The sequence below is a fragment of the Piliocolobus tephrosceles genome, chromosome Y, assembly GCF_002776525.5.
Source record: "Piliocolobus tephrosceles isolate RC106 chromosome Y, ASM277652v3, whole genome shotgun sequence".
Lineage (NCBI taxonomy): Eukaryota > Metazoa > Chordata > Mammalia > Primates > Cercopithecidae > Piliocolobus > Piliocolobus tephrosceles.
The window spans coordinates 25,365,283-25,392,351 of record NC_045456.1 but is presented as its reverse complement, the minus strand read 5'-3'; the positions used below and the strand labels follow the sequence as shown (position 1 = coordinate 25,392,351).

Genomic DNA, 27,069 nt, shown 5'->3' with positions numbered 1-27,069 from the left:
TTTTTTTTTGAGACGGAGTTTTGCTCTTGTTGCCCAGGCTGGAGCAATGGTGCCATCTCGGCTCACCCCAATCTCCGCCTCTTGGGTTCAAGCGACTCTCCTGCCTCAGCCTCCCGAGTAGCTGAGATTACAGGCATGCACCACCACGACCGGTTAATTTTGTATTTTTAGTAGAGACGGGATTTTCCATGTTGGTCAGGATGGTCTGAAACTCCCGACCTTAGGTCATCAGCCCGCCTCCGCCTCCCAAAGTGCTGGGATTACATGCGTGAGCCACCGCGCCCGAACTGTCTCTTACCTACTTCTAACCTGGAAGCCCCCACTTGGAGTTGTCACTCTTACCTGACTGAACTAATGATGTCTCCCTAAAAGGTACAAAAGCAAGATGTGACCCGACCACCGTGGGCAAATATATTATGGGGAAGTCAGTCTTGCTAAATAAACTTTTTTAATTGAGTAAGACCTGTATATTTGGGTTTCAGAAATAAATGTTTAACTTATTATTTCTAATTTTAGTTACAATTGAGAGTCAAAAGATGTTTTGTTTTGTTTTTTTTCTTTTCTATGGGCTGCTGCATCTTAAAAGTGTGAAAGTCTTAATTATTGTTCTCTTAATTCCTGTACACAGCAGCTCCTAGTCTTACTGAGACCTCATGAAATTACCGCAATAGAAATAAACATTTTGGATTTGTGGAGTAACTGGTTTTTTTGGGGGTGAGGGGATCACAATTTGTTGGTTACATAATATCATGAATTAATAAATACAAGTGGGACGTTAATTCCCTAGGACCTGGTTTACCGACTGAGGTAATAAGGTATTATGCTTTCTCTTTAGACTTCGTCAGTGGAGAGGAAATGGGCAAAGAACCAGCCTATGGGGTGACAAGACCTTAGGGCCAAAAGTCTTGAGTCGCCTGAGGGTGAAGGTTTGGGGCCTGCGCAGCTTCCCTACCATGCCCTGCAAAGTCTCTCATTCGCAAGGCTGGTGACAGTGGGAGCCTCATTCCGGACTCTCCTAAAGCGCATGGTGTTGTTCTCTTTCTCACTTGCGCGCGGTCGGAGATGCTCGACGTCGCCCTTCCCATTGCTCTCTTCCCATCGGTCTCTTCCCCCTTCAAGTGTATCGCAACTGCAAAAAGACCCGGCACAGGCACTCCATTCTCTAAACCTAATGCATTTAACTAGCACAACTTACAGGTTACTCCATCCCAGAGACTACCTTTTTCTCGATAGACATGGCCATCAACCAACCAGCGGTCAGAATCAGAGTCAGCCTCTGTCACGTTCCAAGGTCCTTGCCGAACTGGAAGGGCGGGGTCCCAGGAGCCTGAGAGTACAGTGGAGCCATGCCTGACGTAAGTCAACAAAGATCACGTGATATGAATGAGTCCCCTAGATTGGCTACAACTGACTCGTTGGAAGCGGGGAGGTCGTGGCGGCTGCGTGGGGTTCGCCCATGACACAATTACAACTTTGTGCTGGTGCTGGCAAAGTTTGTGATTTTAAGAAATTCTGCTGTGCTTTCCAGCACTGCAAGCTTCTGCCTTCCCTGTAGTTTCCGAGATGTGATCCAGGTAGCCGAGTTCCGCTGCCGGTGCTTTGGCTGCTTTCGGCTTTGCCTTAGGTTATTTTTCATTGCAGCCGCTGAGGAAGCCATAAAATTGGCGTCATAGTCTCAAGCAGCGATTGACGGCGTCTTTTCAATTACTCGATTAAGGTGGGGTATCCACGTGGACTTGGAAATTTGTTGCATTTCCATGAATTCCTGCGGAGTGTCGCTCAGTGCCGCTGCTGTTGCCTTAGGTGATGAGGCAAACAAAATGGCGGCAGGAAAAGCGAGCCGCGACAGCGAAGAGGAGTCCCTTAGCCTGACAGTTGAGGAAAGGGAGGCGCTTGGTGGCATGGACAGGTACGCATCTCCGTCACCCGCCTGGTTGGCTGGCGGTACTCTCCGGGAAGGCCTGGACATAGCTTGCTCATGTTGGTGACGGGGTCAGCCTCAGCTTGGCACTCACCAAGCTGTCGCTGTCGTTCTCGGACTCGGAAAGGGACGGGTCACTGGCTTTCTCAGACCACTAACAACCTCTGTATATCTCTCTCTACAGCCGCCTCTTCGGATTCGTTAGGCTTCATGAAGATGGCGCCAGGATGAAGACCCTACTAGGCAAGGTAAAGCAACCCGGCGCGGACGGAGTCTTTGGTCCCCATTTTGCTCTAAGGCCCAGCGTCCCTTATCGCCCAGCCAGGATTACTTTGGCGCTGCTCCATGGCCAAGGGGTCGGAAAAGTATTGCCTTTGCACTCCGGGTACTCTGGAATACTTCGCCGCTTGCTCTAGCCTCCCTTCTACCCTGAGAGAAAAAAAATCGGAGCGCTTTGGGACCGGTCTAAATCGGGTCCACACAAACATGCCTGTGACTTTAGGGCCTTTTGTTCCTGAATTTCAGCGTCACAAATTGTGCATGTGCACAGTTTTCAAAATTAATAACTTCCTGCGTCTTCCTGTCGCCTTTTGGTATTTGGCTCTTGCTGTCTAATTTTAAACATTTTTTTAAAATATCCCCGGTGTCCTAAGTTTAAGTAGCAAGTGAGTTACAGCGGTGAAGAGTTTGCAGTAGTTAACCTATAAACTGATACGTGTATGTTTAGCCTAAAGTTTAGTGATGTGTTTACTTTTTTAGGATCTACAGTGCTGCAAATGTGATTTCATGAATGTGTGTGCTTTTTCCACTCAGGAGCCTTGTGTCTTAGGTGGCAGGCTCACAGCAGGAAGAATTCGTTGTTTGTCTGAAAAGTTGGCACTGTCGTTTAGTTAATGGCTGCTCGTATCAGCCAAGATGGCGGGTAAAAAGTGGGAGGAGCAATAAGGGGAGAAGGTTGGGGGGAGGGAGGAGGTATTAACCCGGAAACCTAGGCAATGAGTAGACTTTAAAGAGCGCTGCTGTGGCTTCATGTTGCTTAATAAAAATTATCATTGTCTAAAAGTAGAATTCTTGCGTTATCCCCAACATAGATGGCAGCATTCTTTAACCTACATGTGCTTATTAATTGCAGCACGTTTGGTTACTCCCGTGTGAATTGTTGCATAACGGCCCCGCAATATTCCTCTGTGTATCTTTTTTTATCCTCTGACCAAAATCTTTTTAAAGTATTTGTATGTTGTCAGTTGGTCTTATGAAATATGACGGTACAACAATCGCGCCATCGTTTAGATGCTGAAACCAGTAGTTAGGAATTTCAGTTTATTATTGCATTCGAGAAGGAAATACTAATTTTTTTCTCAAGATGAACATTTTACTTGCCAAAACGTTTTACTTTTGTAGTTTAATTCAGTACATACACTAAGTTCTTTTACCTGTAATCTCTTTTGCATATTCGTTTTGGGGACAAATAATGACCAGAAAACTAAAATGTAATATATATGTGTGTATAATGTGTATATATGTTAGTAAATCCACTTCATTTGATTGATAAATGAGACATGAGTTAAACTTTGATTATTTATGCAAGTGAAAATCGCTTTATGAAAAACATGTATAGTATCAATGATAAGATTTAAGCAACAGTGACTCTTGATCTGCCTTAATGTTTAAAATAGTTATAATGAAATGAAAGTAATTTGATGTTTTCTGGGATAATGTGGGAAAATAATGGCTGAGAACTTTAAATCTTCATATGCTGGAGTTTGGATGAATTCTCAGTGGATTGTGGTTAATTTTAAAGTTCAGTTTGGAAAGAACTTTTCAGATAATAATGGGATTTAAATTTTAAGGAATTTTTTTTTCACATGTTTATCCTTTCCAACTTTGATTACAGTAACATTTTAAATTTGAGAAAGTGGTTTCATTATGTTTGGGGAGAACTGTAGCTTCATAAAACACTGAGTAATGCCCTATGTTAAACTGCAGTGACTTTTTTGAAATAAAAAAAAAACACTAAACCTGTTCTCCAAGACAAATTATTCTGTAGTATGTATAATAAAATATTTTTTCCCTTTCTCACAGAGCTTTGCCTATCATCACTGTTTCTTTAAAAAATTCTTAGAATGATCTATATCACTGATATTTCAGTTTTTATTCATATTTATGTTTTCTATAAAAGTTTTATTTATAGATTTTACAGATATCAGTATTGTTTTATAAGCTTCTAAAGTTTTTTAAAGTATTGTTATAAATATCTTTTTTTTTTTTTTTTCCTGTCAAGTTTTCTGGACATTGAGGATACTCTATCCCAGTGACTAGTTTCTCTGATTTTTTTTTTAACCTTATACATAAACCCATATATCAAACCATTAGGATGGTTATAACAATATATTCCCTTACAATTCTGTAATTTAGGAATTTTTATAAGATTGTCATCTGAATTAGTGTAAATACTTTTCAGCAAAAACTTTTTTGGTGGAAGCTTAACATATTTAAATAATATACAGTTCAATTAAGTGAAAAACAAATTTTAGCAGTAGTAACTTTTATTTCATGTTGGAAAGCCTTTTAGGTTGATATTGTTTGTATAATGATAAGAGTTTCACTCTGTCAAATAGAATGTTACTGTTACAGTATGCCTTCAATATAATGCTAGAGACATTAACAGGAAAAACACCTATTAAAATGCTTTGAGTGGTTTTTCACACTGTAATATTTGAATAGTGATATTTAAGATCTTGCATTATATGTGTTTTGTTTGCTAACTTGTAACATATATTCATTTCCAGTTCTAAAAATAAGTGTTTTGAGTTTAAAAACAACTATATAAATAATGTCACGTTTTGTTATTTAGAATTAAGTCTTTAATTTGGTGTATCGGGAAAAAGTATTTTATAGTTTGGAAGTTGTCTTCTAAACAGTTATGGTTGTTATTGTTTACATATTACTGGACAAAGTATTAAGTGGGCCTTGTAAGAATGCTAATATAAAATTTTGGTACAACAGCAGACATACCTATCTGAGGCAATTTTAGAACATATTTTGATATCTAGGCACAGTTCCAAACTACATGAGAATAACTAGGCACTTTTCTGGGATTGGTTTACTTTACTTTTCTTTTCCCCCGAAATGGAGTTTCACTCTTGTCGCCCCGGCTGGAGTGGAATGGTGAGGTCTCACCTCACTGCGACCTATGTCTTCTGGGTTCAAGCGATTCTCCTGCGTCAGCCTCTCAAGTAGCTGGGAATATAGGTGCCCACTACTATACCTGGCTAATGTTTTGTATTTTTAATAGAGACAGGGTTTCATCACGTTGGCTAGGCTGGTCTGGTACTCATGACCTCAGGCGATCTGCTCTTCTCAGCTTCCCGAAGTGCTGGGATTACAGGCGTGAGCCACTGCATCTGGCCTGCTTTTATTGCTAAATAGCTAGCTTTTAAGAGAGTCAAATTGAGCTAACTAGGGAACATTTGGTATTATTATGCCAAATAAGATTGTTTGGCCTGACATGAATTTCTGTGACTCAGATGGCAAAATTTCTTTAAAGGCATAATGCTGTAAGCCAGAATTAAATTTTAGTGCTTTCCAATCATAGTATGATGTATTTGTTCTGACATAGATTAATTTTTAGTTTTGAAGGTTATTTTTACATTACAACTTACTGTGATGCTAATGAACGATCCCATTTTTTCTTAATGGCTATCTAGAAAGCTAATTTTTATGTTAAAGAATGTAAGATTGTTTCATTTGACAGATTAAGACCTAAACATACATATTTTATAAATTAGTCAATGAATGGCATATTTTATGAACTTGCTTAGAATCTTCACATAATTAGCTTGTAAATTGCTACCACAACTCAGAACATAACAAATTTGAGAGTCCATGAATGGAAAACTTTTATGAAGGTCATATTGAAGTAAGACTTCTCTGTTGAACAAATAGTCCTCAGATTGAACAAATAGTCCTTTAAGTGGTAGGATGACTAACATGAGAACATCAGTATAGAATAAATGTGTGAAGGGCTTTAAAAGTTCACAGTAAAGGTTAGCTTATGAAAATAAAAGTTTGCATGCTGTTTCTTAATAGGACAGAGTTGTTACTTGGAGATTATTTGATTCATACCACAGCAGTGCATCTTGTAATTTTATTCAGAATTCAGATTTAAAATCAGACTTTAGCTTTTAGCAGATGTTTAAAGTAACTTACTTTCCTGTTCTTTTACTCCCTGATCTCATTTTGTTATAATCTTTACTCTTGCCTGTAATCCTATCCTTTTGGGAGGTGGAGGCTGATAGATCAGTTGAGTCCAGAAGTTCAAGACTAATCTGGGCAACATGGCAAAATTCCATCTCTACAAAAACTAAGAAATTAGCTAGACTTGGTGACCTGTACCTATAGTCCCAGGATGGCCACTCTTGCCCTCTTCAGAGAATAGAATACAGTATCTTTTCCCATTTTTACACTTTTAGCCTGTGTGTGTCCTTAGGTCTAAAGTGAGTGTCTTTTGGACAATTTATAGTTGTTTTTTTTAAATCCAGTAATTCCCTCTATGTATTATGATTGATGCATTATCTGTTTCTATTTAAAGTAATTATTGACAAGAAAGGACTTACTAGTTCCGTTTTCTTTCATTGTTGTTTGTTTTCTATGTTGTAGCCTTTTTACTTCTCTTTTCCTCTCTGCCTTCCTTTGTGTTTCATTGAATTTTTTTGTGGTGACAAGTTTTAATTCTCTTTTCATTTCACTTTGTGCATATGTCCTATATGTTTTCTTTGTAGTTACCTCATGGCAGTAACATAAAGCTTCATAAAGTTATAACTATCTTTATTTGTTTTTTTTTTCTTTTTGATATGTAATTTCCCTCTGTTGCCCATGCTGAAGTTTAGTGGTGCTATGTCAGCCCACTGCAACCTCTGACTCCTAGGTTCAAGCTGCCACAACCTCCCGAGTAGCTGAGATTTCACGTATCTGCCACCACACCGGCTATTTTTGTATAGAGACAGGCTTTCACCATGTTGGCCAGGCTGTTCTTGAACTCCTGATCTCAGGTGATCCGCCTGCCTTGGCCTCCGAAAGCTCTGGGATAACAGGTGTGAGCCACCACACCCGGCCAACAATCATCTTTTATCAGTTGTCAGAACTAAATTTCATTTTCATATAAAAACTGCTCTTTATATCTGTCCTTCAGGGATCCATTAACATATTTTTTTAGAGTTTTTTTAATGCCTTAAAAAATTTGATGCCAGATTTATTCATTATTTTTTCATCTGCTTTACAATATTATTGGTTACTATATTTGTCTATATGTTACCTTTATTTTGTATTTTCAAATGGTTTTGTGTGCTAATTAACATCATTTTTCTTTAACCTGTGGGACTACCTTTAGCATTTCTTACAGGGTAAGTGTAGTGGTAATGAAATCCCTCAAGTTTGTTTTTCTAGCAAGTCTTACTTTCTCCCAAATTACAAATCCAGAGGGATACAAAAACAGATTAGCAGTTATCAGGGGGTGTATTCCTTATATACAAACTTAGTAGTTGGCCCAGCACTCCTTGCTCATTCCACAACCATGTTATTGCCTTAGGAATTCACATTAGTACCTGCTATGTTAATTTTTTTCCAGTGTGAAACAATACTTCTTTGTGGTAAAGTATGTCTATCATCAGTTAGTTCTTTACCTTTGTTTGTCTGGGAATATGATTCTGCTTTTTAATAAAAGTATAGTACAATGAAGTATAGAATTTTTGATGATAGTTCTTTTCTTTTCTTTTTTTTTTTTTTTCTTGAGACGGAGTCTCCCACTGTTGCCTGGGTTGGAGGGCAGTGGTGCGATGTCTGCCCACTGCAATCTCCACCTCCCAGGTTCAAACGATTCTCTTTACTCAGCCTCCCAAGTAGCTGGGATAACAGCCACCCACCACTACCCCCAGCTAATTTTTTGTGGACAGGGTTTCACCATTTTGGCCAGGCTGGTCCTGAACTTCTGATCTTGTGATTCACCCACCTCAGCCTCCCAAAGTGCTGGGGTTACGTGTGTGAGCCACTGTGCCCGGCCTGGATGATAGTTATTTTATTCTCCCATTTTTTCTCTCGTACTCCAGTTATATTAAGATTGTAATGCTTGACATGATCTCAAAAGGTTTCTGAAGCTCTGTTTTTGTTCAGTGTTTTCTTTTTTTGGATTTGATCATTTATATTGATGTAGTAAATATTTAGTGTTGATTTTCAGTTTCTGAGTTGTTTCACTTAAGATATTCACCTTCAGTTCCATCTTGTTGCATAAGACATATTTTCATTCTTTGAATTGCCGAATAGTATTTAATTTTATATATGCCGCTTTTTCTTTATCCAGTCATCCATTGGTGGACTTTGGAGTAATTTCCTATCTTTGCTATTGTGAAGAGAGCTACGGTAAACATACAAATGCAGTTATCATTTTGATACAATGACTTCTTATTCTTTGGGTATATACCATGTAATGGAATTGTTAGATTGAATGGTAGTTTTGTGTTTAGTAGTTTGAGAAATCTCCGTACAGTTTTTCATAGAGTGTGCTAATACTCTATGAAAGTGTGTAAAGATTCATTTTGTCTGTATCCCTGCCAGTATCTCTTTTTTTTTCATCTTTTTAATGATAGACATTCTGTCTAGTGTAAGATGATATCTCATTGTGGTTTTGATTTGCATTTCTCTGATGATTAGTGATGTTGAACATTTTTTAAATGTGCTTTTTGACTATTATGTGTCTTCTTTTGATCTGTTCTTGTCCTTTGTCCTCTTTTTCTTTTTTTTTTTTTTTTTTTTCGACTCTTGCTATTTCACCCAGGGTAGATTGCAGTGGCATGATCACAGCTCACTGCAACCTCAATCTCCTGTATTTGCCCACTGTTTTATTCTTTAAATGTATTTGTAATAGCTACTTTGAAGTTCCTGCTAAATACAATATATACATTTATTTGGGGTTAGTTTTTGATGATTGAAAAAAGTGACTTAGTATAATATGATTACACTTACCTGTTTTCAGGTCTAGTACTGTTTGGTGGAGAATTAGACATTTTAGATATGTGGATATGTGTTTTAAGAAAATTTGCATAGAGAGGAGGGTACTTGTGTACTAAACTGTGAAACTCTTTGCTGTTGTGAATGTTAGCACAATGTTAAAATATAAAATTTCCTATGTTTTGCCTTTTTTCCCTTTCCTCCCCCCCCCCCCCCCCCCCTTTTTTTTGTTTGAGGCGGGGTCTTGCTTTTTTGCTCAGGCTGGAGTGCAGTGGCGCAGTCTTGGCTCACTGCAGCCTCCACCTCCCGACTTCAAGTGATTGTCCTGTCTCAGCTTCTCCAGTAGCTAGGACTACAGGTGTGCACCACCATGCCCAGCTGATTTTTGTATTTTTAGTAGAGACGGGGTTTCACCATGTTGACCAGGATGGTCTCTATGTCTTGACCGCGTGATACTCTTGCCTTCGGCCTCCCAAAGTGCTTCAATTACCCCTTCTTTTTTGTAGAGCACATTCACTATCCTTTTCATGCTGCAATTACTCGAAGTCCTCTTATTTTTTTTTTTTTTTTTTTTTTTTTGGAGACGGAGTCTTGCTCTGTCGCCCAGGCTAGAGTGCAGTGGCCGGATCTCAGCTCACCGCAACCTCTGCCTCCTGGGTTCACGCCATTCTCCTGCCTCAGCCTCCCGAGTGGCTGGGACCACAGGCGCCCACCACCTCGCCCGGCTAATTTTTTGTATTTTTAGTAGAGACGGGGTTTCACCGTGTTAGCCAGGAGGGTCTCGATCTCCTGACCTCGTGATCCGCCCGTCTCGGCCTCCCAAAGTTCTGGGATTACAGGCTTGAGCCACCGCGCCCGGCACTTGAAGTCCTCTTTTCCAGATACTGCATTTTGTGTTAAGGAAGAACATTTATGTAAGGTACTTGGTATTGGACCTGGCACAGTGGGGCCTTAGTACAAGTAAACTCAGGCAGTGTTTTAGTAAATCAGAAAGAGGAGGCAGCAATTATAAGTAATCATTGATCTGCTTTCTGACACTAAAGATTGTTTACTTTTCTAGAATATTACATAAGTGAGATTGTGAAAAATATACTGCACTTTAGGCTTGCTCCTTTCCTTCAACTTTGAGATTTATTCATTTTGTTCTGCATTACATGTAACTCATTTATTCTTGAAAATACTGAGCATCTTTTTCTTTGCAAATAACAAGCTGTTTGCATGTTATTAAGACTGTGGTTAGAAGAAGTTAAGTTTTTCAAAATCTGTGGTTAGTAACAACTGTATTTGCAGCAAAATTTCAGGACACTGTTTTGATGTTTTAGTAACGTTTTCATTCAGTTTTTCTTCCTACAAACTCCTGAAAGTTCAAAGATTTGATCTGAACCCATAACCACCCCCCACCAAAGTTTGTGTGAAATCTTTGAAACACAGTATATCTCAATTTGGGCTCTCCACATTCCAATGTTCAAAAATTTCATGTGGTTAATGGCCACCAGAGTCAATAATGTTCTTCCAGTGCTTATTGGAGAGTAGTTTTGTTGTATAAATAAGGATAATAGTAAGAATTTAGATGTGCAACTTTTATATAAAGTTATTAATGAGCTCCTAGTTTATTTTATTGAGCATATGATATATTGTTAGATCATGACTATTGGCTTCATTAGTAAATTCTTTTTTTTTTAAAGTCAATAAATTTTTATTCAAGGAATTCCATGTTGTGATTTCTTCCACTGTCCATCAAGGTCACTTTAGATCCTCTAAACAGCTGGAGTCAAAAGATTTATCTTCAAGTTAGCCCTTTTTAATGAAACTAATACAGTTGTCCTGTCAGCCCATAATTACTTTGACTTCTGTTATCTCCTTTTAATATGGGTATACTGATGAAGACTTCAAAATTCACGAAGAATCTTTGGGATCTAATTTCTTCATTAGTAACTTATTAAGAGAAGTTATATCCTGTCTAAAATGCTGAATTTAATCCTATGCCTGTGGAAGAAATGACATACATTTATGGTTGCTTTGATTTCTTTAAGAGTCTCATGCAGTTGTATGTATTCTTCCAGGAAGGACATGCCTTTTTCTTAATGTTTATAATGTTTAATTCTAGGCTGTTCGCTGCTGCGAATCTTTAATCCTAAAAGCTGAAGGAAAAGTGGACTCTGACTTCTTTTGCCAATTAGGTCACTTCAACCTATTGCTGGAAGATTATTCAAAAGGTATTATTCTCTTTTTAGATTTCTGCTTGACTTATGTTTGCACTGTAGTTGTAATGTTTTTTCTTTCTTCAGGGATACTACTGATTTTTACCTTCATTCTAATAAACTAATAAACATAGTAATCAATGAGAAAGAATTTAGATGTGAAAATTTTATGTGATTTCATATAAATATGCAGTAAATTATATTATTGAGTAAAATGTATAATATCCTACGTGTGTATTGCTATTTTGCTTGCCCTTGTGAAAATCATGTTTTTAAAAATGCTGCCGCAGTAGAAAGACAGTAAGTTTGTTATCTTTGTCTATATTATACAAACGTGGACATTTTAGAAAGATCAGGGGAACAGTATTTCTCATTTTTTGTCTTGATTTTCTTCAAAATTTTTCATTATAGTAAGAAAATATTGCAAGTCTGATCTGTAGCAGTGTGTTATTCTAAAGGAATACAGACAGCTCATCTCTGAGTTTGAGCCTTATATACAGCATCTTTTTCATTCAGTCAGATGATTTTCCTTCTCAGAAATAGGTGGAGGGCTGGGCGTGGTGGCTTATGCCTGTAATCCTTTGGGAGGCCAAGGCAGGTGGATCACTTGAGGTCAGGAGTTCAAGACCATCCTGGCCAACATGGCAAAACCCTGTCTCTACTAAAAATACAAAAATCAGCTGGGTGTGGTGACATGTGCCTGTTTTCCCATCCCAACTACTTGGGAGACTGAGGCAAGAGAATTGCTTAGACTTTGGAGGCCGAGATTGCACCACTACCCTCCAGCCTAGGCAACAGAGCAAGGCTCTGTCTCAAAAAAAAGCAATAGGTGGAGGTAAGTTACTTAAGATAACTGTAAAAATTGTGTACTTTTCATAGTACCAAGCCACTGACCAAGAGCATTATTTATTTAGGAAATCATAACATTTTTACTTCTTACCCATATTCCCATACCATTGAATATTTTATAACTTTTGGATAGAAGTAAACATATTGGTAGAGAGTAGGTAGAGATATTTTCCAGCACATATGGGTAGTGGAAAGAACAGTGGACTATGTTAGGATTAGAGGAAAGAGTTGGTGGGGTTATGCCACTCATGTGCTTTAGCAGTAGAGTATCTGATGTACCTCATTTTTTGTTAGGTTAAGCCAGTGTTTACTAATGCAATGTACTTTTGATTTGATACAGCATGCTCTATGGGTATGTATGTTCCAGCTGGAACTTTGCCATTTAAAAATGGTTTATATGAACAGATTTATTTTAGTTTCTCTGACGTCTTCCTCTTGATAAGTAGTAGGTTGGGGAGTAGTACAAGAGAAAGTCAATGAACAGTAAATGGAATTCTTAGTACTTGTGGGGGCTTCATTTTAGCAGGTGACTTTTACTAATAATGTTTATTTATAAACTTTTAGATAAAAATTTGGTTAAAATGTAATATTTCTTTCCCTTTTTTTTTTTTTTTTGAGAAAGAGTCTTGTTTTGTTGCCCAGGCTGGAGTACAGTGTCACAATCTCGGCTCACTGCAATCTCCACCTCCTGGGTTCAAGTGATTCTCATGTCTCAGCCTGCCAGGTAGTTGGAAGTACAAGTATGCGCCACTACACCGGCTAATTTTTGTATTTTTAATAGAGATGGATTTTCACCGTGTTGGTCAGGCTGATCTCAAACTCCTGACCTCAAGTGAACCACTTGCCTCTGTGTGCCAAAGTGCTGGAGTTACAGGTGTGAGCCACTACACCTGGCCTAAAATGTAATATTTCAAAGGAAGTGATAGCTGAAGAAAATTACGTAGGTTTTTCTAGTACACATTTAAGATTTTTTATGTGTGTTTAATATGTAAACTTGAGAGCTAGTAAACAAAGACCCTGAATTGAGAAGCAGATTTACGTAGAGACTGTCTTTGCTGTGTAGCAGTCATTTAATATGTATTTTTAATTTCTTCCTTTTTTTTTTTTTTTTGTTTTTGTTTTTGGAGACGATGTTGCTCTATCTCCAGGATGGAGTGCAGTGGCACAAACTCTCACTTGACTCATTGCAACCTCTGCCTCCCTGTTCAAGTGATTCTCATGCCTCGGTCTCCCCCGAGTAGCTGGGATTACAGGTGCCTGCCACCACTCCTAGCTAATTTTGTATTTTTAGTAGAGATGGGGTTTTAACATGTTGATCACGCTGGACTCAAACTTCTGACCTCAGGTGATCCACCTGTCTTGGCCTCCCAAAGTTTTTCGATTACAGGCATTAGCCATTGCTGCTGGCGTATATTTTTAAATTTCTTAAAGCTTTAAGATTGAGAATTTAGTTACATTTTCTATTTAAAAAGAAGAGAAGACATCTGGGTCCATGAAGTGAATAAAGACTCCAAGGAAATTGTTTTGAAGGTTATTTTGTTATGTTGTGATTTGGGCACAGGGTGGGTTAGACACTGGGCAAAATACATTAAGATCAGAGGAGAATAACCCTGACATTTAAGTTCTTGATTAAATGTTCTCTCAGGTCCATATTGGCATGTAAAGAATTAGTCTTTTGGCCAGGCACAGTGGCTCGTGCCTTTAATCCCAGCACTTTGGGAGGCCAAAGCAGGAGGATCACAAGGTCAGGAGTTCAAGACCAGCCTCCCAACATGGTGAAACCCTATCTGTACTAAAGATCCAAAAATTAGCTGGTGGTGGCTCACGTCTGTAATCCTAGCACTTTGGGAGGCCGAGGCAGGTGCATCATGAGGTCAGCATATCGAAACCATCCTGTCTACCATGGTGAAATACCGTCTCTACTAAAAATGCAAAAAATTATCTGGGCGTGGTGGTGGGCACCTGTAGTCCTAGCTATGCAGGAGACTGAGGCAGGAGAATGGCATGAACCCGGGAGGTGGAGCTTGCAATGAGCCAAGATGGCACCACTGCACCCCAGCCGGGTGAGAGAGCGAGACACTCTCTAAAAAAAAAAAAAAAAAAAAAAAAAAAAAAAAAAATTAGCCTAGCATGGTGGCATGCACCTGTAATCCCAGCTACTCCAGAGAGTAGGGCAGGAGAATTGCTTGCACTCTCTCTAGAGGCAGAGGTTGCTGTGAATTGAGATTGTGCACTGTACTCCAGTGTGTTCAACAGGGCAAGACTGTCTCAAAGGAAAAAAAGAATCACTCTTTTTAGAGATAGAGGTTAACTTGATCACTTGTAATAGTAGAGAAGAAAAGAAAGTGAATATGGAGCCATTCATTTGTATTTTATATTTATTTCATGATGAGTTGAAGTTTTCCAATTACAAGCTAACTGAGATTCCAGCCATTCATAACTTTCTCTCTTCTCTTCTTCCTTCAGGTAAGTAATTTGTTACCTGTTATATTGACAGGCTGTTTTATTAAAAATTTTGGCTCTGTGTTATTGGTTCCTGTACATTTACTGTTATTACCAGAATGATTAATAATGTATGTAAAACTTTGTTTCTTTTTCTTTTTTTGTTTGCCTTTCCCTTTCTTGGGTGAAATTGTAATACTCTGCCCTGGTACATAGAGTATAAGAACATAAAATGGGTGCTTCCAAGTAATAGGTCTTTGAGTTATGCTTCTCCAAAAATAATAATTTTATTTCATTTATGAGTGAGCCTATTTTTGTTGCTGTTTAAATCGAAGTTGATTTTTTTTTTTAATTTGAAGTGTTAATGTAGTTTGAAAATATAAAAATCTGTTTTTTTAAAAAAGGAGTTTGGTGTTTTTTTGCTTCAACTTTTATTTTAAATTCTGGGGTGCCTGTCCAGGATGTGCAGGTTTTTTGTATAGGTAGACATGTGCCATGGTTGTTTGCTGCACAGATCAACCCATCACCTTGGTATTAAGCCCAGCATCCATTAGCTGTTCTTCCCAGTGCTCTCCCTGATTCTTGATTATAGCTTTTTTTCTGTTGCCTAGAGAAACAAATTCATGGGGAATTTGTTAAATATGTGAATTCTTAATCTATAATGTGGAAATACTGTTTGTTTATAGTATAAAGTAAAATATTTATATAAACTAGTGACCATAGTGTATGTTTCATGAAGGATAGTAGTGAGCGTGGTCTTGGACCAACCTACTTTTCCATTCTTTCTCACTTGTAGTTCTCAAGAATGACTGTAGAATGTACTGGGAATACAACATCCTGAGACGATGAGGCACTCGGCAAACAGCCCTGCTTTTTTCCCAGCTGCCTCCCACACCAGAAACAGGATGCACTAAAGAGCTGGTGGTGTGTTCTTTCAACTGTTTAGCTCATTAAGGCTTACAATGCCAGGGTGTAAAACTTAGGGCTGCTTTTCAGGATTCCTCAGCTATGGTGCAAGTGGTCATGGACAGATGAGACTCTATATGCTCTGGGCAGCTTTCCTGTGCCTTAGGCTGAAGCTTGCAATGAATCCGAGGCTTCTGTTATCACAGATGGGCAGCATGGGGTAGGCTGCCTATCTCACCAGACTTAGACTCAGTGTATGTGTGTGTGTGTGTGTCTGTATAAAACAGTGAATTTGCTTCACAATTGATATATATTCTTGTCATTTAGGTTAATGTTATAAACGCATTGTGAAAACTGAATTAGCAAATACTGAACTATTGTTCCTAAAGGGAAATACAGGATAAAGTTCCTATTAGCCTTTGATCAGAACGTTGTTAGCTGATCAATACATAACTATATTTTATATGTATTTCTGTTTAAAGATCCCTATTAAAATCTAAATTGATGATTCATTATCATTGAACTTAAAGCCAGAAGCATTATAACTCGTGCCTGAATAAAATATATTTTTCTGTGAGGCACATCACAATCTTTTTTTACTTAGGCACATCAGATAGCTGTTTGGCACTATACATTGGTTAGTGATTTTATTTTTTATATGTATTTTATTTTGTTTTGTTATTTTATATTGCATTTTATTATTTTACTTTATTTATTTATTTTACTTATTTATATATATTTTTTGAGACAGAGTCTCACTCTGTTGCCCAGTCTGGAGTACTGTGGTGAAATCTCGACTGCAACCTCTGCCTTCTGGGTTCACACCATTCTCCTGCCTCAACCTCCCAAATAGCTAGGACTACAGATGTCCACCACCACACCCAGCTTTTTTTTTTTTTTTATTTTTAGTAGAGACAGGGTTTCACTGTGTTAGCCAGGATGATCTTGATCTCCTGACCTCATGATCCAACCTCTTTTGCCTCCCAAAATGCTGGGATTACAGATGTGAGCCACCACACCTGACTTTATTTTTTGAAACATAGTCTCACTCTGTCAACGAGGCTGGTGTGCAGTGGTGTAATCTCAGCTCACTGCGACCTGTGTCTTCTGGGTTCAAGCGATTCTTGTGCATCAGCCTCCCTAGGAGCTGTGATTACAGGTGTGCGCCACCACACCCAGCTAATTTTCATATTTTTAATAGAGACAGAGTCTCACCATGTTGGCCAAGCCGGTCTTAAACTTCTGACCTCAAGTGATATGCCTGCCTTGGCCTCTCAGAGTGCTGGGGTTACAGGTGTGAGCCACTGCACCCAGCTGGATAGTGATTTTTTAAAAGCGAAATTACTAACAAAAGAGCAAAAATAAGAAACATGTGGTACTGCATATAGCAGGAAAAGCCTGCTTGTTTAGAGTACTTGACACATGAAGTCAGAGAAAGGCTCACTTCTTCTAACATTAGCTGGGAATGCGTGTATCCAGTGGCTTGAATTTTTTGCTGTCCTGTGCAGGTCTGTGAATAATTGTGAAACCATCAAAAGTATTGATTTTGTATACAAATAAATTCTAGTGAGTTGAATAACATAGAACCCACAAATAATAAATATCAGTTAAAGCTCTGAAAGCTAATAAATTGTTGCAAATATGTCATATGATCTTTTAGCTGGAGATTCATGAAAAATTTTTAAAGATAAAGATTTTTCCTATTTCATGTGGCTCTGTTCTTTTGTTGACAGTAAAGGACAAAATATTGAGATAAACTCGTGTTCACAGAATGGTATTATATGTCTCTGTGAAGCTGATAAATTTTTGCATATGCATCAGGTGATTTTCTGTTTATCTTCCCTGCATTCAAAGGTTAAGTACACAACGTCTTCATGTAGTGTCCAATTAAATGTGTTTAGAATTCAGTCACAGTTCTAAAAAGTTATAGATAGCTTCCTTCTCTACTTCTTAAAAACCTTCAGAGATTTCTCAGTGATCACAATTTGTGGTGTCACTAATTAGTCTGATTTATTCAAGGAGGAAAATGCATTTGAGAAGCTCCAAGAATAGCAGATTAGTGAGCATACCTCAGGTTTTCAGATATTCATGCCCATGCTCTCAGATCTATGGAATTGATTCATTAGGCAACTAGTAAAAGTTCTGTTAGCTTTGAGAACTAAAGAATTTGTGGCAGAACACACTGGAAAACCAGAAGGAACAAAACTTTCTTGGACGTTGTATGTAGCCAGTTCTGAGACCCTGATGACCTTGATGAAAATGTTATTTTAATAACATCAAAGAAGTAACACATTTTAAAGGGTTTTCAGCAGGCCTACTAATTTGATTTGATGACTTCAAGAAGATGAAGAGGTAGGAATAAAAGAGTCATTTTGCTTTTCTACATATCCTACAGCTTCCTTGTCTCTTCTTAAACCACAATATTTTCATGTTGGGGAGAGAGTAGCATGTCACAACGCAGGTCTGTTGTGGTTTATGCTGAACAGGAGTTTTTTCCGAATGTTAGTATGTGTCAGTGCTACATTTAAGTGGAGATGTGTTTTAGGCAACATTACATTAGTGAGTATAAAAAGGTGCAAGAGAACAAGGTAGATACATTAACCATTTATATAGTGCCAACTATGTGAAAGTTAATATGTGCTCTTTTGATAACATATTTGAGGGTAAAAGTATGAACTTCCAGTCATATTCTCAAAAAAAAGAAATCCAAAACTACACCAAAGACAGATGACAATCAAGGTGACCAACAGACTTATTTCCTTATTTTCTTTTCATCCTTCCTGTTGGCTTACTACTTTTCCATAGCTAATTAACATACTCCTATAGAGGCATATATTGGGTAGCACCTGAGGATGATAGGAGAAATACTGTTTCTTTAGTTAGAGCATAGTCAGAAAATAGAAGCATAGCTTGAGATCTATCCTTTTATTTTGTGTCTGTCTTAAGAAGTCATCTTTCTTTTCCTGACACAGCTACCATCCTTCACCTCTGCTCCTATATTATTAGTACTTTTCAACCCTGTGTATTCTGTGTGCACTTGTACCATCACACTCTGCTTTAGTTTTTTTCGTTGTTGTGTTTGAGATGGAGTCTTGCTCTGTTGCCCAGGCTGGGGTGCAGTGGTGTAATCTTGGCTGACTGAAATCTCTGCCTCACAGGTTTAAGCAATTCTCCTGTCTCAGTCTCCTGAGTAGCTGGGATTACAGGCCTGTGCCACCATGCCTGGCTAATTTTTGTAGTTTTGGTAGAGACAGGGTTTTGCGATGTTGCCTAGTCTGGACTTGACCTCCTGACCTCCGGTGATCCTCTCTCTTCAGCCTCCCAAAGTGCTGAGATTACAGGCATGAGCCACTGCATCAGGCCTCTTTTTTGATGTTGTTGAGTAATATTATCTAGTCAAATTTTTCCATCTGGAAAGATTATACTAAGCATGCCAGGGTCATGAGCCCTTCTTAACCCTTTTCTATTTCTTTGATTTCTTGTTTAAATTTCTTACAGTACATGGCTTTTCATTCTTCAGTCATTTCTTGCTTAGGTTTAGGTGCTTGGGACCTGCAAGGAAAGATTAAGAGACTTGATGTCGTATAGTAAGGCCAGATACAGAACTCAAGTTGAAATGACTTGAAAGTTACTTTTCCTACTATATTCTGCCGCTTTTTCAGTCTTACCCCTTTCACACTGTTTACTAGTCTCTATTTTTAAGACAAATACAAAAGTTACATAGATTTATCTTAACAACACAAATATTCTGTTCCTTGTTAAAAAAACAGTATTCAGATAACTAAAAAAACTAAACTGTTGCTGTGTGTTTTGTTGACATCTGTAGTTAGTGCATTGAGCTTAGTGACTCATAGTATTTAAGAAAAATTCTAGGAAGCCTTCAGTAACACATTTGCCACAAAGAGATAACTGTTAAAGTTTTGATAAAAATCCTGATAGTCTATTGTGGCAATAAAAGCATCAAAATTTAAAATTTGTTTTTTACTCTGCATTCCAGTTTATAGCTTAAACTCAATAGAGTATATGAATAATATCGTGCCGAAATACCTCAGATTTGTAGGCTGCATTTACAAAAACATTTGTAAACCCTTATCCATTACTTAAGTTAAACGTTTTCTGAGCTGGGCATGGTGGCTCACACCTGTAATCCCAGCACTTTGGGAGGCCAAGTTGGGCACATCAGCTGAGGTAGGGAGTTCGAGACCAGCCTGGCCAACATGGCATCTCTACTGAAAATACAAAAATGAGCAGGTGCACACCTGTAATTCTAGCTACTTGGGAGGCTGAGACAGGAGAATCTCTTGAACCCAGGAGGCGGAGGTGAGCTGACATGGTGCCATTACACTCCAGCTTGGGCCACACTCTTGTCTTAAAACCAGAAACATTTTCTTATTGAGCATTTTAGTCTCTTTGTTGCTTTTTATGCTTTCAAAATAATCACTGTTGATAACCCTAGTGAAAATTTTTACGTGCCAGTAATTGTTGTTATATATCCATTACCAGCATTATGGAGGCAAGGAATACATACACACAAATACTCTTGTTTTTAAATGAACTTTTGAGTGCTTAATGCCAGATTGTCCTCTTGGAAGGTTTTACTCATTTATATTTGAACGTCTGTATGTATGAGACTAACTGTGTTCTTGAATTCTTAGCACTGCTTAGTATTATTTTTACCATTGGATTGTGGTTTATATTACTAATTTCTCTCCCTCTCTCCTTCCCACCCCCCACCCTGTCCTTCTACCTCCTTGTTTCTGTCCTTCCCTCCTTTCCACCCTCGTTCCCTCATTTCTGTTCTTTTCCTTCTCTTTCCTTTCTTTCCTTGCTTCTCTTTCTTCCTTTCCTTCCTTCTTGTTTCTTGACAATTGCTTCTGTTTTCATTTCTAAGAAAATTCTTACAAATTCTTAAAACTCAAAAAATGGGAGAAGTTGTAAAATTTTTTTGTTGTACTATGTATACAGTAGTCAGGAACTTTTGTTGTAACAACAAAAAGTTTGTTTTTCCCCCGTTAAAAAATTATTTGTAAAATGATATATAAAAATTGTATATCTTTCTCATGTACGACATCTTGTTTCAAAACGTGTACCTTGTAGCATTGTTAAATGAAACTAACGTTTGCATTACTTAACAAATTTCTATTTATTTTTGGTGTTAACATTTAAAATTTACTCTCAGCAATTTTCAAGATATGTAATATGAATATTGTTACTCTGTTTTTAGTAGATCCCTTGAACTTATGCTATCTCACTGAAATTTTGTTTCCTTTGACCAATATCTTGTTAACTACATCCCTTATCCTCATTTTTTTTTTTTTTTTCCTTGAGACAGGGGATGGCTCTGTTGTCTAGTCTGGAGTGTGGTAGCACAATAATGGCTAACTGCTCTCTCTGCTTCCCCAGCTCAAGCATCCTCCCACATTAGCCTTCTGAGTATTCGGGGCTACAGGCATGCGCCACCATGCCAGGATATATATATATTTTTGATTATTTGTAGAAATGGGATTTTGCCATATTGCCCACACTGGTCCTGAACTTCTGAGCTCAAGCAGTCTGCCATCTTGACCTCCCAGAGTACTGGGATTACAGGTATAAGCCAGTGTGCCCGACCCCATTTTTTTATTTGAAAGAAGTGGAACAAGGTTGTGAGGTTAAGAAAAAAATGATGTGGCACTTTCTCCACTTTTTCTCCTCGTATTTCTATTATGTTAAAGATAAAAATATGGTAGGGATTATAGAAGTCTGAATTTTCTTTTTAGTAGTTAACTTCCATTATTGGCTCTTGATTTTTTTTCTTTATATAAATATATTACTGGTTATTGGCAGTCATTTTAATACTTTAAGAAGTATGTTTGTATGTTTAATCTATGATTAACAAATGAGTTTAATGTTCTCTGGCTTTAATGAAACTGAATTTTAGGTGCTTAGGAATACTTTGAAGGTAATTAGGGATTTAAGCTTATAACAGACTAAAATGGATAGATTTAAATACAAAACAAATATTAAAAATAATTTGAAGGCTGTTTAAGACTAAAATTGGGTTCAAGGATTGATAAAACTTAAGCTTTGGGTATTCATTAAGGGGGTTGTTGTTGACATGGTTGGTAAACTGTTTTTGTAAGTGGTAAAGGAAAACAGTGATCTTGCCTATGATGACATTAAAAGGTTTCATAGTGGGACAAGGACAACTTGAGCCAATGAGGACCCAAGAAGCACATGAATTTTAGTTTAAAGAGTGCGTGAATTTTGGTTTACCAAGAGAAGAATAAATTAGACAATTACTGCGATTATTATGAAACAGACATTATGCAGTATAAAGAAATCAAAATAAATGATCCTTACACTCTTGTCCCATCCTCTGTATAAGAATTCAGGAGGCCGGGCGCGGTGGCTCAAGCCTGTAATCCCAGCACTTTGGGAGGCCGAGACGGGCGGATCACGAGGTCAGGAGATAGAGACCATCCTGGCTAACACATGGTGAAACCCCATCTCTACTAAAAAAATACAAAAAACTAGCCGGGCGAGGTGGCGGGCGCCTGTAGTCCCAGCTACTTGGGAGGCTGAGGCAGGAGGAGTATGGCGTGAACCCGGGAGGCGGAGCTTGCAGTGAGCTGAGATCTGGCCACTGCACTCCAGCCTGGGCGACAGAGCGAGACTCCGTCTCAAAAAAAAAAAAAAAAAAAAAAAATTTCAGGAAAGCCTGGGTTACAGTAGTACTAGGAATTTTATCCATGGGTCAGTACTTAACTTAAATACTCAAAATAAGGACAATGCTTTGGATAAGATAAATTCAACAGAGAAACTATATTGAAGGAGATTGTTAATAACCATTCATTTTAATAACCTATTTAGGAGACATAAAATGTTAAGATTTTTTGAATGATAAGATCCCAGCGACTGATGGAATAGACAGAATTGCTTAAATGACTTAAAATATAATAGGTAAGCTTAAGTACATGAGGTGACATTCAAAATTATAAGAGGTAAATAAATTCCTCATAAATTCTGAATATAAATTTTAAACTTTATAGGTTGAAAATGGAGGCTGACCATAGTACTCTCCTAATACCTTTATCTAGGACAGTGGTTGACAATATGATTATAATGTTTTTACTTTTTATAGACATGGTCAAGTGTATAATATATTTTACAAGTTATTGGAGAGTTTCTATATATACTCTGTTTCCCTCTTAGCTCTTCCATTAGGATGATATATTTGTCACAGTATTATGAGGCAGTATTTATACATTAACTAAAGTCTCTATTCAAATTTTTTAAAAAAGTTTTTCCCTGTTTTCCTTTTTCTCTTTGAGAATTCTGACTAGGATAGCTCATTTCATTTAGTTGTCATGTCTCCTTATGATCTTCTTGTCTGTTGCAACTTTCTCAGGCTTTCTTTATTTTTGATGATGCTAGTAGTTTTGAGTATTGGTCAGTTATTTTGTAGAATGTCCCTGAACTGGGATCATGTGATGTTTTTCTCATGATTAAACTAGGGTTATCATTTTTTTTAGAAGAAAGTTTATAAGGATAAAGTACATTTTTATCACATCATATCACAGATACATACTGTCAACATGACTTAACAATGTTAATGTTATTCACTGGCTGAGGCACTGTTTATTAGGTTTCTCTAGTGTAAAGTTACTCTTTTTGCTTCTTTCCATATCATATTGTTTGGAAGGAAGTCACTATCAATAGCCCACACTCAAGGGAGTACTTTTTTGCAGGTATAGACAAACCAGTCCTTGGGGGTTCATTTGGATTATGTTGAATTTATTAATTATTTTAGGAAGGATGTTCATCTTAATCTATCTATAGTAATTCTTTTAATTCATGTAAATGAAATGACTTTTCATTTGTTTTGTGCTTTAATTTCTTGTTTTGACAGTTTCAACATACAGATCCTGCATGTTTTATTAAATATTTTATTATACTGAGATATAAATATTTAAATTTTTGGTGCCAAATTTTTGTGTCTAGTTGTTTATTGTTAGTACTATAAGAAATAGCAGTTGAGTTTTAAAATTGACTTTTAATCATAAGAGCTTACTAAATTCATGCTAGTTCTAGGCATAGAGTTTATAGATTCCTTGAAATTTTGTTTTCTTCAACCACTTATTAATGATTGGATATTGTTTAGCTTTGAAAAACTGAATACCCCAGCATAAATAAAAATGATTTTTAGAAACAGACTTTAGGACAACATACTTCTTACAGTTAGTGTCTCTGACTAGGCTCTTATATGTACCAAGTACTAGAAATTTCTGAGGAAATAAGATGAGGGAGAGAATGGACAATTCAAATGATGGTCAGGTTACAACACTTCTATGGGGAGTGAGATGGCCTTCTAGTCATCTAGTTCGTAGTGTGAGAAGAGGATAATAGAGGTGATTTAAAAAAAATAGGTGTGCACATATAATAGTCAAAACCAAGTTTAACTGGACATTTTTCAGATTAAGAAATACAAGAATAGCAGATGTTGATAGATAAGTATGTGTATGTCGTAAGTCATTGTATTCCTAAATTCTATCTGGGATATAGATGCCATTTGGAACCTTTTTTCTTTGTTCTGGTTCTCCTGTTTTCTTTATCCCATATCTTCTTTGTTGGTATATAATTTTTTATTTTTCATTATATTTTAGAGACAGGTTCTTGCTCTGTCATCCAAGTGGTAGTGCACGGGCTCAGTGTCGACTCACTGCAACCTCTGTCTTTGTGGCTGAAGCCAAGCTGGAACTACAGGTTCAAGTCACCATGCCTGGCTAATTTTTGTGTTTTTTTCTAGAGACAGAGTTTCATTACCCAAGGCTGGTCTTGAACTCTTGAACTTGAGTAATCCATACCTGCCTTGTTCTCAGAGTGCTGGGATTATAGGTGTGAGCCTCCTATGTTCACCCAGTGTATAGTATTTTCTGGACGAGCACATTCTTAGTAGCTTCTTATGGAAAGATTCATGAGAGATAATGTTTTGAGACTTCACATATATGTTTGTGTGAAATATCTTTGTTTTCCCCTTGCAACTGTAAATTAATAATCTGAATATTTAAATCTAGAATGGAAACAGTTTTTTTTTAATAATTTTGAAAGTTATTTTCCATTTTCTTGGTATTGGAATTGCTAGTGTGGAGTCCGAGGCTCTTTAATAACAATTTTTTTCATCTGACCTGTTGTTTAGTGCCTTACCCCTGGATGTCTTTGTCCTTACGTTGTAAATAGAGGAGTAAGTGGTCTTTTTGGGGTTGCTAGGATTGTTCCATTATGGCTGTGGAGATTATACTTGATGACGCAAATGAAATTAAAGGGTTTGTTTTACTCACAGGTTCTAGAAGAGGCCGGCCTGGCACATCACACAAGGGGTCATCTAGGTGGAACTCACAATAGTGGCCTCACCCAGCACATCAGGAGCTGAGAGAATGTGAAACCATAGACAGTGGAACCCATTTATTTAGGGGTCAGACAGACTAAAGAGAATTTTACTGATGTGTTTGAATGTTTCTAAATCATAATCAGGGAAAGGCAAGAAAGTTGACTTGGCAGGGACTAGTCTTGTCCGATTGATGTACCTGGTCATTTGGGTTAGACAGTCACAGGTGCTGGGGATGTTGAAGACTTAGGAAAATACTAATTTTCTAAAAACTGGGAATATAGAACTTTTGTTCCGAAATTTCAAATTGATATGTTTTAGAATAGGCCTGTTTTATTCTATTATGTGTTCTTGTGAATCAGCATCTCATGTCCTTCATATTGGAAATGTTTTGATGATGATTTAGAAAATCTGTTATTCTTACCCTTCTGAAATTTTATTATTCATGTGCTTTAGGTATGTGATAGTCTATGACTATGGATAGTCATTCTGATCTTTGAATTTTCACATCCCTTCCAGAGACAGATTTTTACTTATTCCAGAAAAATGATTTTTCTTTTTTTTTAAAGTTTTATGTTAAAATGTATATAACACAATTTGCCATTTAAATCACTTTTAAGTGTTAAATTTCTTTAGCAGTAAGTACATCATAGCCATCACCACTCTTCCAAAACTTTTTTTTGTCATACCAAACAAAACTCTGTAGCTATTCAGCTATAAATCCCTATTCACCACACCCAGCCCTTGTTTGCCTATATTACACCTTGATCTGTATCAACATATCTTCCTGTGGTAAGTTATAAGTGGAATAATGCATTGTTGTTCCTTTTGTGTCTGGATTCTTTTACCTGTCATATGTTTAATTTAGTCATTCATATAATATGTGTTAGAATTTCATTTGTTTTTAAGGCTTATTAATATTTCATTGTATGTATGTACCCACTTTTTTGTTTATCCATTGGTGTTTGTGGACTCTTGATTTGTTTCCACCTTTTGGCTAGTGTGAATAATGCTACAATAAATCGTTGACATAGATCCTTGTTTCTTTTCTTTTCTTTTCTTTTTTTTTTTTTTTTTTTTGAGACAGAGTGTCTCTTCGACACCCAGGCTGGAATGAAGTGATGTGATCTGACTCACTGCAACCTCCACCACCTGGGTTCAGGTGATTCTCCTGCCTCAGCCTCTTGAGTAGCGAGATTACAGGTTCCTGCCAACATTCCTGGCTAATTTTGTATTTTTGGTAAAGATGGGGTTTTGCAATGTTATCTAGGCTGGTCTCAAACTCCTGGTCTCAGGTGATCTGCGCACCTTGGCCTTCAAAAGTGCCAGGATTATAGACGTAAACCACCATGTCCGACCTGTTTGTTTTCTTTAAAACAGTTTACAATGTATATATTTCTTTGGTTGAAATGTTATTTTATTGGTCACTACTCTTTCTTCCTTTTTTCAGCTAGGTCCTTGCAGTCACTAGTCTACCTTCTTTCTCTGTGGATTGCCTGTTATTGATATTTCATATAAATGAAATCATATTGTATGTGTCAGCTGTTTTTACTCAGCAAAATATTTGCAGGGTTCATTCATGTTGCAGCATGTATCACTACTTTGTTCCTTTTTATTACTGAATATTTTATTGTATGTGTATGCCACAGTTTACTGTTCATCTTGGATGAATGCTTTTTTTTTTTTTTTCCTACCTTTTGTCTGTTGGGAATGTGCTATGAAAATTAGTATACAGACATCTATTTGAGTCCCCACTTCTAACTGTTTTTTTTTGTTGTTGTTGTTACCTACTGGAGTGCAGTGATGTGATCTTAGCTCACAGCAGCCTCTGCCTCCTGAGTTCAAGCGATTCTCTTGCCTCAGCCTCCTGAGTAGCTGGGTTTACTGGCACCCACGAGCACACCCAGCCAATTTTTATCTTTTTTTTTTTTTTTTTTTTTGGTAGAGATAGGGTTTCGCCATGTTGGCCAGGCTGGTCTCGAACTCCTGACCTCAGGTGATCCAGCCGCCTTAGCATCCCAAAGTGTTGGGATTATAGGCATGAGCCACTGTGCCCGGCCTTCAGTTCTTTTGACAAGTTAGCTGGGAGTGGAATTGCTATTTTTATTGCTGAAAAAATAGTAATTTTTGTAAGAAAAGCTGTTTTCCACAGATGCTGTACCCATTATTACTATCCTGCCATTAAAGGAGATTTCCAGGTTTTTGCCAACACTTGTTTTTTACTATTTCCCCACACCTACTGTTGTAACCATTACAGTGTGAAGCGATAGTCTCATAGTGGGTGTGATTTGCATTATTTCCCTAGTGACTAATGCTGTTGAGTATCTTTTCAGGTGCTCATTGGCCATTTATGTATCATCTTTGGATAAATGTCTGTTCGG

General features: G+C 37.5%; 1 protein-coding gene and 1 long non-coding RNA gene across 8 annotated transcripts in view; one reads left to right on the top strand and one right to left on the bottom strand.

The window, feature by feature from the left end:
* Nucleotides 1–1,478, bottom strand: part of LOC113222274 — a 58,112-nt gene extending 56,634 nt beyond the window's left edge. For both annotated transcript variants that reach the window (XR_003308314.2, XR_003308313.2), the window contains exon 1: nt 1,196–1,478. This is a non-coding gene — a long non-coding RNA (uncharacterized LOC113222274). The remainder of the gene's footprint in view (nt 1–1,195) is intronic.
* Nucleotides 730–27,069, top strand: part of LOC111535634 (histone demethylase UTY) — a 227,888-nt gene continuing 201,548 nt past the window's right edge. For 3 of the 6 annotated variants that reach the window (XM_026451718.2, XM_026451717.2, XM_026451716.2), the window contains exons 1-3: nt 730–1,909; nt 2,106–2,169; nt 11,031–11,139. In XM_026451718.2, the coding sequence (XP_026307503.1) occupies nt 1,758–1,909; nt 2,106–2,169; nt 11,031–11,139 (325 nt within the window). In that variant the 5' untranslated portion in view covers nt 730–1,757. The remainder of the gene's footprint in view (nt 1,910–2,105; nt 2,170–11,030; nt 11,140–27,069) is intronic. The other 3 variants (XM_026451720.2, XM_026451719.2, XM_031934988.1) reach the window with 1 other exon arrangement.